Source organism: Callithrix jacchus, chromosome 16, assembly GCF_049354715.1.
Source record: "Callithrix jacchus isolate 240 chromosome 16, calJac240_pri, whole genome shotgun sequence".
NCBI classification, from domain to species: Eukaryota; Metazoa; Chordata; class Mammalia; order Primates; family Cebidae; genus Callithrix; species Callithrix jacchus.
Genome location: NC_133517.1, coordinates 53,062,381 through 53,076,539, shown reverse-complemented (window position 1 = coordinate 53,076,539; position 14,159 = coordinate 53,062,381). Strand labels below are relative to the sequence as shown.

General features: G+C 46.8%; 1 protein-coding gene across 20 annotated transcripts in view; it reads right to left on the bottom strand.

Moving 5' to 3' along the window:
• The window catches only part of ARHGAP39 (Rho GTPase activating protein 39), a 157,365-nt gene that overhangs the window by 31,029 nt on the left and 112,177 nt on the right, over window positions 1-14,159 (bottom strand). For 15 of the 20 annotated variants that reach the window (XM_035277026.3, XM_078352785.1, XM_035277033.3 and 12 more), the window contains one exon: window positions 12,141-12,572. The exons of 3 other annotated variants lie outside the window; for them this stretch is intronic. In XM_035277026.3, the coding sequence (XP_035132917.1) occupies window positions 12,141-12,572 (432 nt within the window). Of the gene's footprint in view, window positions 1-12,140; window positions 12,573-14,159 lie in introns of those variants that run through there. 2 more of the 20 variants (XM_078352793.1, XM_078352795.1) reach the window with 1 other exon arrangement.

Below are 14,159 nucleotides of genomic sequence, written 5' to 3'. Positions count from 1 at the left end.
GATATATATATATATATATAAAACAAATTAGCCAGGTGTGGTGGTGTGTGCCTGTAGTCCCAGCTACTTGGGTAGCTGAGGTGAGAGGATTGTTTTGTTGTTTGGGCCCAGGAGGTTGAGGCCAGTGAGCTGAGACTGCATCACTGCATTCCAGCCTGGAATGCATTCCAGACAAAGTAACAACAGCAAAGGCCTTGTTTCAAAACAAAACAAAACCCACCACTAGAAACAAAAAAAGGTTAGTGAATTTGAAAGCACAACAATAGAAACGATCCAAAATGAAACCTACAAAAAAACGAAGAGGAAAAATAAAGAAAATAAAGAAAGGGGGGCCAGGCACGGTGGTTCACACCTGTAATCCCAGCACTTTGGGAGACCAAGGCAAGCAGATCACTTGAGATCAGGAATTTCAGACCAGACTGGGAAATGGGGTGAAATCTCATCTCTACCAAAAATTACCCAGGTGTGGTGGTGCGTGCCTGTAATCCCAGCCATTCAGGAGGCTGAGGCAGGAGAATTGCTTGAACCCAGGAGGTGGAGGTTGCATTGAGCTGATATTGTGCCACTGCCCTCCAGCCTGGGTGACAGAGCAAGACTCCATCTTAAAAAAAAAAAAAAAAAAAAAGCAAGGAAAGTGGAAATCCCATGGAGTCAGAGAACTGTAAGATGACTTCACATGACCTGATATACATATAACTAGAGTCCTAGGTGGGGGTATGGGGGCGCGCGCACGCACACACACACACACACACACACACACACACACACACACAATCTAAGGAAAGGCTAAGCACAGTGGCTCACACTTGTTGCACCATGGGAGGCTAAGGTGGGAGGATCGCTTGAGCCCAGGAGTTTGAGACCAACCTGGGAAACAGAGAGAGAACCCATCTCTACCAAAAGAAAAACTTGGCTGGGCATGGAGGTGCGCATACTCGTGGTCCCATCTATTCGGCAAGCAGAGGTGGGAGGATTCCTTGAGCCCAAGAGGTTGAAGCTATCATCATCTGTGATTGTGCCATTGCACTTCAGCCTGGGCTACCTGTCTAAAAAAAATTTTTTTTGGAAGAAGAAATGAAAATTTCTCAAACAAGATGAAGACTATAAACTGTTAGGTCCAAGAAGCTACGTGAACCCCAAAGCCTATATTAAGCAAATTGCTTAAAATGAGCAAAATGGAGAAAATAAAGGAGCTACATCCAGGTGTAGTGGCTCACTTCTGTAAACCCAGCACTTTGGCGGCTGAGGTGGGTGGATCACTTGAGTCCCAGAGTTCAAGACTACCCTGGGCAACATGGTAAAACTCCATCTCTACCAAAAATACAAAAATTAGCTGGGTGTGGTGGTGCACACCTGTAGTCCCAGGTGCTGAAGTGGGAGGATGATTTGAGCCTGGGAGGCAAAGGGTGCAGTGAACAGAGACCATGCCTTTCCACTCTAGCCTGGGTGACAGAGCCAGACCCTGTCTCAACAAAAATAAAATGAAATTGGCTGGGGGTGTGGTGGCTCATGACTATAATCTCAGCACTTTGGGAAGCCAAGTTGGGTAGATCACTTGAGGTCAGGAGTTTGAGGCCAGCCTGGCCAACACGGTGGTGCATGCCTGTAATCCCAGCTACTTGGGAGACTGAGGCAGGAGAATTGCTGGAAATCAGGAGGCAATGGTTGCAGTGAGCCAAGATCGTGCCACTGCACTCCAGTCTGGGTGACAGAGTGAGACTCCATCTTGAAAAAAAAAAAAAAAAAAAAAAGAGAAAGGCACATTATGTAAAGAAATACAAAGATAAGAATGACAGTTGATTTCTTCTTAGAAATAGTGCAAGCCAGAAGACAATGGAGTGGCAAAGGAATAAATCTTAACCTAGACCCAGCAAAAGTAGCTTTCAAAAATGAATATGAGGCTGGGCACGATGGTTTATGTCTGTAATCCCAGCACTTTGGGAAGCCAAGGTGGGCAGATCACCTGAGGTCAGGAGTTCAAGATAAGCTTAGCCAACATTGCAAAATCCCATCTTTACCAAAAAATACAAAAATTAGCCGAGTGTGGTGGTGCACGCCTGTAATTGTAGCTACTTGGGAGGCTGAGGCAGGAGAATCACATAAACCTGGCAGGTGGAGGTTGCAGTAAGCTGAGATTGCACCAGTGCCCTCTAGCCTGGGCAACAGAGTGAAACTCCGTCTCAAAAAAACAATAATAATAAAAGAAGATGGAAGACTTTTTCAAAAATACAAAAGCTAAAAGAAGTCATCACCAGCAATCTTGCACTTCAATCAATGTTACATGAAGTCTTTCAAGCAGAAAGAAATGCCACCAGATGGACACAAATCTGGATCCACAGAAGCAATCAAGAGCACTGGAAACAGGAACTGTGTGGGCTGATGTAGAAATGTTTTCTTAGTATTAAAATCTCTTCAAACGATAACTATTTAAGTAAAGTAAAAATAACAATGTATTGAGACACTTGATTACATGTAGTAAAATAATATACTTGACAGCAGCAGAACAAAATTTGAGAGAAATGGAACCTAATGTTGTTAGGTTCTTACACCATTTATGAAGTGTACAATATCATCTGAAAGTCGACTAAGTTAATATAAGGTAATACATAAACCCTAAAACAATGGCTAAAAAATAGCCAAGAGCCATAACTAAGAATCCAACAAAAGGAGATAAAGTTGAATTTTCAAATGCTCGATTAAAGCAGAAGAACAAAAAGTAGGAAAAAGGGAATGAAAACAAATGAGACAAAAAATGAAACAGCCAAGATCACAGATTTAAGCCTAACCACATAAATAATCACACTGTGTTAATGGTCTAGATCCCCCAATAAACAGGCAGAGATGGTCAGATTGAATAAAAAAGGGTTACCTAACAATATGATGCCTATAAGAAAAAATAATAAAGACAAAATAATAGGTAGAAAGTAAAAGGTTGACAAAACATGTCATGCTAACATGAATCAAAAGAAACCTGGAGTGCCAATATTAATGTAAGTAGATTCTGGAGCAAAGAAGTTTTCTAGAAACAAAGATTCATCAAGAGTTCATCCTAAACATTTATGTACCTAACTACAGAGCTTCAAAATACTCCTGCATATTTCTCTGAAATAAAAATGTACGTCCAAACAGAGACTTGCACCTGAATGTTCACAGCAGTTTTATTTGTAATAGTCCAAATCTGCAAACAATCCAAACGCCCATCAAAAGGTAGTACATCCATACAATGGTATACTACTCAGCAATGAAAAAGAAATAAACTACTGATACGTGTAACAACATGTCAAAACAATTATACGGAGTGAAAGATGACAGACCAAAAAAAAAAAGTGCATACTGCTTGAGTCCTTTTAGGGAAATTCTACAAACACGAATCAATCTATAGTGACGGAGGTAGATGAATGGTTCCATAGGAAAGTCGGGGGTCGTGCAGAGATAGGTGGGAGGGGAACGGGGGAACAAGGAGACTTCTGGCACCAGTGGAAAGTGCACTACCTTAATTGTGGTGATGGTCATGGGTGTATACATGCATCAAGACTTATCAAAATGTATGCTTTAAACGTGTGATTTATGGCCTCTCAGTTTTCCTTCCATTAAGCTGATACACTCAGAGAGACAGAAACAGAGCAAGGGCAGGAAAACATCCATCCAAGTGTTAACAAAAACACACAGAGTAGTGGGTGTAGGGAAAATGAAGACAGAGAGAGCAACAGAAAAGCTTATAAGCTGAGGCTGGGTGCAGTGGTTCATGTCTGTAATCCCAGCAATTTGGGAGGCTGAGGCGGGCAGATCACTTGAAGTCATGAGTTCGAGACCAGCCTGGCCAACATGGCAAAACCCCATCTCTACTAAAAATACAAAGTTAGCTGGGCATGGTGGCGTGCCTATAATCCCAGCTACTTGGGAGGCTGAGGCAGGAGAATCGCTTGAACCGGGAGGCGGAGGTTGCAGTGAGCCGAGATTGCATCGTTGTACTCTAGCCTGGATGACAAGAGTGAAACTCTGTCTCAAAAAAGAAAAGCTTAGCTGGGCGCAGTGGCTCATGCCTGTAATCCCAGCACTCTGGGAGGCCAGGGTGGGCAGATTACCTGAGGTCAGGAGTTCGAGACTGGCCTGACCAACATGGAGAAACCCTGTCTCTACTAAAAATAAAAAATTAGCCAGGTGTGGTGATGCATGCCTGTAATCCCAGCTACTAAGGAGGCTGAGGCAGGAGAATCGCTTGAACCTGGGAGGTGGAGGTTGCAATGAGTCAAGATCACATCATTACACTCCATCCTGGGCAAGAAGAGCATAACTCTGTCTCAAAAAGAGAAACAAAAAGAAAAGAGAAGCTTACAAGCTGAACAGAACATGAGATGACAAACTAAACCCTCTTGTTGTATCGGTAATATTGTCAATAACTGGAACAATGCTGCCTAACAAAAGATGGGTGTTTGGACTAGATTAAAAAGATAAACCAAACAGCTATACATCATTTACCAGAAATAGACCAGACAAATAAAGGAGGCAAATTCTAACCAAAGAGAAACAATGGCACCACAAACTCTAAAAGCTGACACAAGGCAAACATACTGTGAGGGGTAAAGAGGCTAAGAGACAATGACAACAGGAAAAGTGGCAGGAAAATGATTCTAAACTTAGGAGCAACCAACCCATAGCTTCAATACATAAGTGGAGGGCTCGGCAGGGTGGCTCACGCCTGATATCCCAACGCTTTGGGAGGCCAAGGCAGGCAGATCACGAGGTCAGGAGATGAAGACCATCCTGGCTAACACGGTGAAACACTGTCTCTACTAAAAATACAAAAAACTAGCCGGGTGTGGTGGCATGCACCTGTAACACCAGCTACTCAGGAGGCTAAAGCAGGAGAACTGTCTGAACCTAGGAAACAGAGGTTGCAGTGAGCCAAGATTGTGCTGCTGCACTCCAGCTGGGTGACAGAGCAAGAGTCTGTCTCCAAAAAAAAAAAAAAAAAAGGAAACTGACAGATTTTAAAGGAGAAACAAAAATGAACAAATTCATCTATTCCAGGAGGAGACTTTAACTCTCAGAATGGAGAAAGCAAACAGATTTGATTTAATTAACATATGCAGAACTCTGGGCAAAACAAAAAGAAAATGGAAATTATTCTTTTGAAGGAGTCAAAATCATTTTCAAAAATTTATGAGTTAGCTCACAAAGCAAGACTCAAAAAAATAAGAAAATCATGCTTTCCTTACATTGACAATCAAGAATAAGAATGAAAAATAAACTGTAGTTTTAGAAATGAAGACACTCCTAAATTACAAATTAGTCAAAGAATAAATCATAATTAGGCTGGGTGTAATGGCTCATGCCTATAATCCCAGCACTTTGGGAGGCTGAGGCAAACAGATCACTTGAGACCAGGAGTTTGAGACCCGCCTGGCCAACACGGCGAAACCCTGTCTCTACTAAAAATACAAAAATTAGCTGGCTATGGTGGTGCCCACCTGTAATCCCAGCTACTCAGGAGGCTGAGGCACAAGAATTGCTTGAACCCAGGAGATGGAGGTTGCCATGCGCTGAGATCACACTGCTGTACTCCAGCCTGGGTGATGAAGCAAGAATCTGACTCAAAAAAAAAAGACGACATTGGAATTAAAATTTGAAAATATTTAAAAGTGGGCTGGGCTAGGTGCAGTGCCTTACACTGTAATCCCAGCATTTTGGGAGGCCAAGGCAGGAGGATCACTAAAGGCCAGGAGTTCTAGACCAGACTGGGCAACATGGCAATAGCCTGTATCTACAAAAAATAATTAGCTGTGTGTGGTTGTGCACACCTGTAGTCCCAGCTACTTGGGAGGCTGAGGTAGGAGTATTGCTTGAGTCTGGGAGTTAGAGGCTGCGGTGAGCCATGATTGCGCCATTTCATACCATCTTCACACATAGAGGAGACTTTGCACAGTCATATGTCACTTAACAACACAGGTATGTTCTGAGAAATGCGACATTGGGCAATTTTGTCACTGTGTGAACATCACAGAGTATAGTTATACAAACGTAGGCCATAAGGCCTACTCCACACCCAGGCTACATGGTACACCCTGTTGCTCCAAGGCTACAGACCTCAGCATTACTGTGCTGAATGCTCTGTGCAACTGTAACACAATGATGAGTATTTGTGTACCTAAACGTATCTAGACACAAAACGGGTACAGTACAAATATGGCATAAAATATTAAAAAATGGGACACCTGTACAGGGCACTTACATGAACAGAGCTTGCAGGCCTGGCAGTTGCTGTGTGCGGCAGTGAGTGAGCAGCCAGTCAGAGTGGAGGCCCTGGACATCACTGCACACAACTACAGACTGGCTAACCCTGCACACTTAGGCTACACTCAATTCATTTAAAACTTCATCTTTCTTTAGTAATAAATTTAGTTTATTCTAACGTTTTTACTTTATAACCTTTTTAGTTTCTTTAAACTTTGAGTCTTCTATACCCTTAGCATAACATACACATTGTACAACTATACAAAAATACTTTTACATTCTTATTCTATAAGCTTTTTTATTTAAAATTTCTTAAATTTACTTTTTGTTACAAACTAATACACAAACACACACACACTAGCCTAAGCCTACACATGTCAGGATCATCAAAACCACTGTCTTCCCCTCACCACATCGTGGCTTTGGGGCAGTAACACGTGTGGAGCCATCATCTCCTGAGGTAATAGTGCCTTCTGGACCCCTCAGGAAGGACCTGCCTGAGGCTATTTCCGGCTAACTTTTTTTAAGTACAAGCTAAATGATAAAAACTATAGCGTAGTGAATACATAAGCAGTGACATAGTCATTTCTCATCATGATCAAGTACTATGCACCATTCATAACCACACACGCTGCTCCTCCGTACAAACAGCAGTGCAGCAGGTCTGTTTACACCAGCGTCACCGCAGCCACGAGTACAGTGCTGCACATGAGCACGCTGGGTCATATAAGTTTCCAGCTGCGTTATAATCTATGGGAACACCCTCATATATGCACATGAGCACGCTGGGTCATATAAGTTTTCAGCTGCGTTATAATCTATGGGAGCACCCTCATATATGCACATGAGCACGCTGGGTCATGTAAGTTTTCAGCTGCGTTATAATCTATGGGAGCATCCTCATATATGCACATGAGCACACTGGGTCATGTAAGTTTCCAGCTGCGTTATAATCTATGGGAGCACCCTCATGTATGCACATGAGCACGATGGGTCATGTAAGTTTCCAGCTGCATTATAATCTATGGGAGCACCCTCATGTATGCACATGAGCACGCTGGGTCATGTAAGTTTCCAGCTGCATTATAATCTATGGGAGCACCCTCATATATGCACATGAGCACACTGGGTCATGTGTTTCCAGCTGCATTACAATCTATGGGAGCACCCTCATATATGCACATGAGCACGCTGGGTCTGCGTTATAATCTATGGGAGCACCCTCATATATGCACATGAGCACTCTGGGTCATATAAGTTTTCAGCTGCGTTATAATCTATGGGAGCACCCTCATATATGCACATGAGCACGCTGGGTCATATAAGTTTCCAGCTGTGTTATAATCTATGGGAGCACCCTCATATATGCACATGAGCACGCTGGGTCATATAAGTTTTCATCTGCATTATAGTCTATGGGAGCACCCTCATATATGTGGTATGCTGTTGACTGAAATGTTATGTGGCACGTGACTATATTATGAAGACGTCTATCTACCCAAACTAATCCACAATTCAACATGATTCTAGTCAAAATCCCAACATGGCTTAATACTGGCCCCAATAGCCCCACGTCATCCCAGAATACCCAAGATATTTTTGAAAAGGGGACACTCCAGTCCCCAGAGAGTGGGCCTTGATCCATTTGTGACAGGGCAGGGCTCAGGCCAGACCCAGGGCCTCTCTGGGGAAGAAAAGCCCTGCCAATGTGGGTGACTGACACATTTTGAAAATAGAATCATAAAAAGAAACCAATTCCTTCACCTAATTGCAGAGATAAGTCAAAACTAATAACAAATTCAAAATTATTACATCCGATAAAAATTCTCTGAGAAGTTATGTGCAGCCCCAAAGCGGCCTGTTCTATTCAGTGAGAGGAAACAGGAGATTCTATGTGCTGTAGCACAGCATGGGCTCTTGAGGGAGAGTTATTTTTAAAAATGTTAACACCAAGCCTGCTTGTCCGTTTGTTTCTAAAATGATTCATGATTCTCAAAATCTGGCTTCGACTTGTACAAGATGAGCCCCTGCCCATTTCTGGCTGGGAGAAGTTGCTCTCCAGAGGGATGACAGGATTTAACTGCTGTCAGTATTTACAGCCAACCAATAGGTTCATTTTTCACTTATTTCTCTGAAACCATAAACAAGATGCCGCAGTCACCTTTCCATGGAGCTCCACCTGTACATGTCATGAATGTCGTTTAGTTTTTAACCTCTACAACAGTCTAAATTATCATCTCCTTTGGGAAATTCTGCTGGAGGGCCAAGGACTCCTGGCCTGCTCTGGTGTGAGTGTTTAACCAGAAGCCTGATATTGTTCCCGCGGGTTTCATGGATCACATGAATGCCCACAGAGAGGTTCTCTATTTTTCGAATGTGTGCAGGTGTTGCTGTGACAACTGGAGTACACCCTCAAGGATGGTTCAACACCAGACCCAGCAATGTAATACACCACACTGACAGACAGACTGAAGGGGGAAACCACGTGATCATCTCACCAGATGTGGAAAAGGCATTTGACAAAATCCACATGATAAAACCACTGAGAACACAGAATATAAAGGAACTTGGTCGATAGAAAAAGACTGGAAGCTTTCCCCCTGAAATCAGGAACACAACAAGAATGCCTCTTTCAACACTGCCATTCAACACTTCGCTGGAAATTCTACGCAGAGCAATCAGCTAAGAAGAAAAAGGCATCCAAATTGGAAAGGAAGATGTAAGACTATTGCTAATCACGGACGACATAGTCCTATATACAGAAAATCCCAGAGAATATAAAAGAAGGTTACTATAGCTAATAGAGAAATTCAGCAAAGTTGCACAATACAAGATCAACACACAATCAGTCATATTTCCATACACCAGGATGGATGATCCGGAAGGACATAAAAAAGAAATTCCACTTACAATAGCATCTAAAAATATAAAGTATCTAGGAATAAACTTTACCAGGGAAGTGAAAGGATAGTACATTAGAAAATACAAAACACTGCTAAGAAAAATCAGACATAAGCAAATGAAAAGACATCCTCTGTTCACGAATTAGAAAATTAATATTGCTTAGGTGAGATACGACCTTACAAATCCAACACAATCACCCACACAGATGCAAAATTCCAAAAGTTTTTTGTTTTTTAAAGAAATGAAAAGTCCAATCCCCAAATTCATAGAAATTGCAAAGGGCTCCAAATAGCCAAAACAACCTTGAAAAAGTAGAACAAAGCTGGAAGACTCACACTTTCCAGTTTCAAAACTTTGATCACAAAGCTACAGTGATCAAAACAATGTGGTACTGGCATAAGGATCAATGCAGATCAACTGAGAAGCAAGAAATAAACCAAAATCTATGACTGGTCAATTTTTTTTAAATTTAACTTTTAATTAATTAATTAATTACTTAATTTTTTTTTTTTTGAGATGGAGTTTTGCTCTTGTTACCCAGGCAGGAGTGCAATGGCGCCATCTCGGCTCACCGCAACCTCCGCCTCCTGGGTTCAGGCAATTCTCCTGCCTCAGCCTCCTGAGTAGCTGGGATTACAGGCACACACCACCATGTGCAGCTAATTTTTTGTATTTTTAGTAGAGACGGGGTTTCACCATGTTGACCAGGATGGTCTCGATCTCTTGACCTCATGATCTACCCACCTCGGCCTCCCAAAGTGCTGGGATTACAGGCTTGAGCCACGCGCCCGGCCAATTTTTATTTTTGAGACAGAGTCTCACTCTGTCACCCAGGCTGGGGTACAGTGGTGCAATCTCAGCTAACTGCAACCTCCACCTTCTAGGTTCAAAAGATTCTCCTGCCTCAGCCATCCAAGTAGCTGGATTACAGGCATGAATGATCAGTCCCGGCTAATTCTGGTACTTGTAGTAGAGACAGGGTTTTGCCACGTTGGCCAGGCTGGTCTCGAACTCCTGGCCTCAAGTGATCTGCCCTCCTTGGCCTCAAAAAGTGCTGGGATTACAGGCATGAGCCACCTTTCCTGGCCAAAATTAAAAAATTGTATTTTGGCCATGCACGCTGGCTCGTGTCTGTGATCCCAGTGCTTTGGGAGGCAAAGGTAAGCGGACTGCCCGGGCTCAGGAGTTGGAGACCAGCCTGGGCTACATAGTGAAATCCCATCTCTACAAAAAAAATTTACAAAAATCAGTCGAGTGTGGTGGCGTGTGCCTGTAGTTCCAGTTACTTGCGGGGGCTGAGGTAGAAGGGTCACTTGGGCCTGGGAGGTCAGGGCTGCAGTGAGCAGAGATCACACCACTGCACTCCAGCCCCAGGGACAAAGAGAGACCCTGTCTCAAAAATAAACAAATCAACAAAAATCTTTGTTCTTCAAATGATACCATCAAGAAAGTGAAAGGAGGCTCGAAGTCGTTAGTCATTAAGGAAATGCAAACCAAAACTACAATGAGACATTTCACAGCCGTTACAATGGCTAAAAGAAATCAAAAAAGGAAAGTGAGTAGTGTTGGCAAGGCGGTGGATAACTTTAAATGCTCATATTTGCTGGTGGGATGTGAAATGTAGGCCCTGGTCCTCTTTGTGACTGCCTTCTGCACCGCTCACCCACGGCACATCTAAGCCTCCAGTGCTCAACCTGCCCTGAATGCCATCTTCCCCGTGTGCTCCAGTGGCCCCTTCACACATGACATGCCCCACCTGCTGCCAAGTCTGCAACAGGCTCCATCCTTGGCCTCCCTCTCCCTTTCATCCTGCTGGCTGGGTCCATGGGGTGAACCTGCTGCCCGAATCCCTCTGGCCTGTACCTGGGCAGGGTGGGATGGAAGCTTGCTGTCCTCTGAGCTCTGTGGTTCACTCTCAATCCTTCTCTGAAGCCTCAGATGAGACCAGCAGTCTGACAGATTCCTTCTCACCTCTGCAGAAAGCCCCTGTGCCTCAGCTCCCCTGGCAACCTTGGCCAAGCACTTAAACTCTGGTACTGGGGGAGACCAATCCCTTGCCTTTCTCTCCCTGGGGTCTAGCCTCTCCTCCATCCTCTCCAGAGGATCCTCCATCTGCCCCTGCAGGGGCCAGGCTTCTGTCTGCCCTGGGCCACAGCTTGGGCTCTGGGAAGGCCTCACCTCTTGTCCCTGGGCCAGTCTTACCTTTGCCATCTATGACCCGATGGGACCCTAGAGCATCCCCTGCAGCCGCCGTGAGGCACCGGGGGGCACTTGTCTCGCTCACCCCCATCCCCTGCCCACCTGCCACCTGCTTCAGCTCTTCTCCACTGTCCTCTCTGGGATTCACTTCCTATGGTCCACTCCCCTCTGGGTCCTTTCACTCTACCCTGACCTCTTCCTACTTCTGAGGGCAGGGGTCTCCTTGGCTCCCACCAACACAGGCTGTGCTCCTTCAGAGCCACTGTGACTCTAGAGGGCCACCTCTAAGCCTGCTGAGACCCCTCAGCTGTGTCCAGTATCCACACTGACCTGCAGCCCCCAAGCCCATACCTCTCACATCTGCACCCTAATCCCCACATCTACATCTCCCATAAGCAGAGAGAGCTGGGTAAGCCCCTCAGACACTGCCCTTAGGAACCACCACCTGACAGAGGCTGGGCCAGCGAGGCGCAGGGTTGGAGGGCCCAGAGACCTCTGAAGTTGAGCACAGACTCTGCTGCCCAAGGAGACAAGAAAGTGCTCACCTGTCCTGCAGGGGACGGCGGTGGTAGCTGCCACAGCCAAGGACTGCAGATGAGGCTCCAGCCACTGGCAGGGACACTGAGTCCCACCCACCGCCCTCATCTGGCCCCGCCTACCACACCTAACTTACTCCTCACCTGGCCTTGCCCACCACCCTCACTAGTACCGCTCTCACCTGCCCCCACACCGGTCTCACTCTCATCCAGCCCCGCCCATTCCACTCACCTGGCCCCGCCCACAGATTCTTTCCCCGCCCTCACCTGCCGCTCTCCTCCTTCATGGCCCCAAACGCCGCGGGCCGTCCAGTCCTCGCTGGCAGCTCCTGCGCCTTCTCGGCGTCGGGCTCGGGCTCCAGAGAGGAGCTGGTGCTGCCCTCGCGGCTGACACTGCTGCCGCGCCCGGGGCTGCTCTCAGCCGAGGCGCGCGGGGACTCCGTGTTCTGCTTCAGCGTCTGCAGCTTGGCCAGCGGGATGATGTCGCAGCCCTGCGGCCGATGCCACACGGTGCGCTGCGTGCTGGCGTTGTAGTAGTAGAAGCGGGATGTGTTGGGGTCGAACAGCTCCCACCACTGGTTCTCGCTGGTGCGCTTGATGCGGACGCCGGCCGGCGGGTCCCACACGCACTCGCCGGTGACCAGGTTGGCGTACATGCGCTCGCGGGTGCGCGGCTCGATGATCTCCACCCACTCCAGCCTGGGGAGAGACAGCGACAGGGCGGCTGGAGCCACGGAGGCCTAGGCCTACGCCTCCCGCCCCGCAGGGACCCTGCCCCTGTCGGCTCCAGCCCCGGCTGCAAAACCCAGAAATCCTGTCGCAGAGGAAACCAAACCCAAGCCCACAGCACTTGCACCCCGGGAGCCCCTGGAGCCGCCAGTGCCCCAGGGTGGTGCAGCCCCCTGGGGATCGTGGGCCCCAGGTAAGGGGGAGGACATACTGTCTCGCCCCAGGGTGGGGCAGTCCCCTGAGGATCCTGGGCCCTGGGTAGGGGGGTACATACTGTCTGTGGTGACAGGTTCCTGACCTCAAAGGCACTCAGGCCACAAATGCACTGCCCACTGCTCCATCCTGTAGGATTGTGGCATGGCCTGCGGGCCACCCCTGCACACCTGCTCAGCAGCCCCTCCACTGCAACTGGACTAGCACCTCCACACTGGGTGGAGGTCCAAGGGGGCCTCACGCCCAGCTAAGTGCTGCTGGGCTCCCAAGGTGTGTTCTTCCAAGGGCTCCCTGAGCAGCAAGGCCAAGAGCCTAGCAGGCCCTCAGATCCCCACTCGGGGGCATAGCCTCCAGCTCGGCAATGTTTCTCAGGGTGCTTCCATGTTTCTACATGGAAATAAAAACCCCTTAGAGGTGCAGAGTGCTTCCTGGCATGGACACTGCCAGGAGGCCTTGCTGTGGGCCTGTGTATCTGCTGTCTCCTAACCCTGCGATGGGCCTGGTCCTCACCATCACCAGCGGGTGAGGGGTCTTTGTTTCCAGGGAAAAGGCATTGATTCCCAGCGGTTCGGCAGATGGGGAGGTGAGTAGGAAGGCAGAAGGGCCAGTGGACACCAGGCCCAGACACAGGCCAGTGGGGGCTACCTGCGGCTCACCCAGGTGAGGGACAGAAAGGGCCCCAGTTGCTCCTGATGGCCAAATCTAGGCAGCACCTTTCAGTCATAAGGAAGTTGTGCCACTCTTGATACCACCGATCATGTTCTCTTCCTTTTATTTTAAAAATTATAACTTTTTGTTTTATAATTTCATTATTTTCAAAAAAGTTAAAAAAAAAAAACAAAACAGCCTTCACCCAGATTCCCTGCATGTCACCACCCTGAAACTGCAGCAGGAACTGATGCACACACTGGGGCGGGGCGGGGGGGGGTGCAGCTCAAGAGACACCTGCTGGGCACATGGCACCACAGTTGGGTCTGCCCATAGCCCAGGTTCCCTACTGTAGCATCCTGTGCTGTCCCTGTAGCTATGAGGATCCCGTGGGGATTCTCCTGCACTTTCCCCCATGACTTTCGCCATCACGGACACTTCCTGCTCTCACTCCACTGAGCTGGCCAGCGCACTGTCTATCCTTGCTGGCTGAAATTCTATTGTAAGAGTTGCACAATAAAGAATTTGTCATGTTAGCACTGCTGTTGTGAGGTGGTAGGTTACAGTGGTTTCTGTTTTTCTGTATTTTCCAAGTGTTCCACAATGTTCACAAGATTACTACTGTCATTGGGGAAAAAAATTTAAAACACACATTATCTTCCTATAAAACAGTACATATTTCAAGCATGACATGCA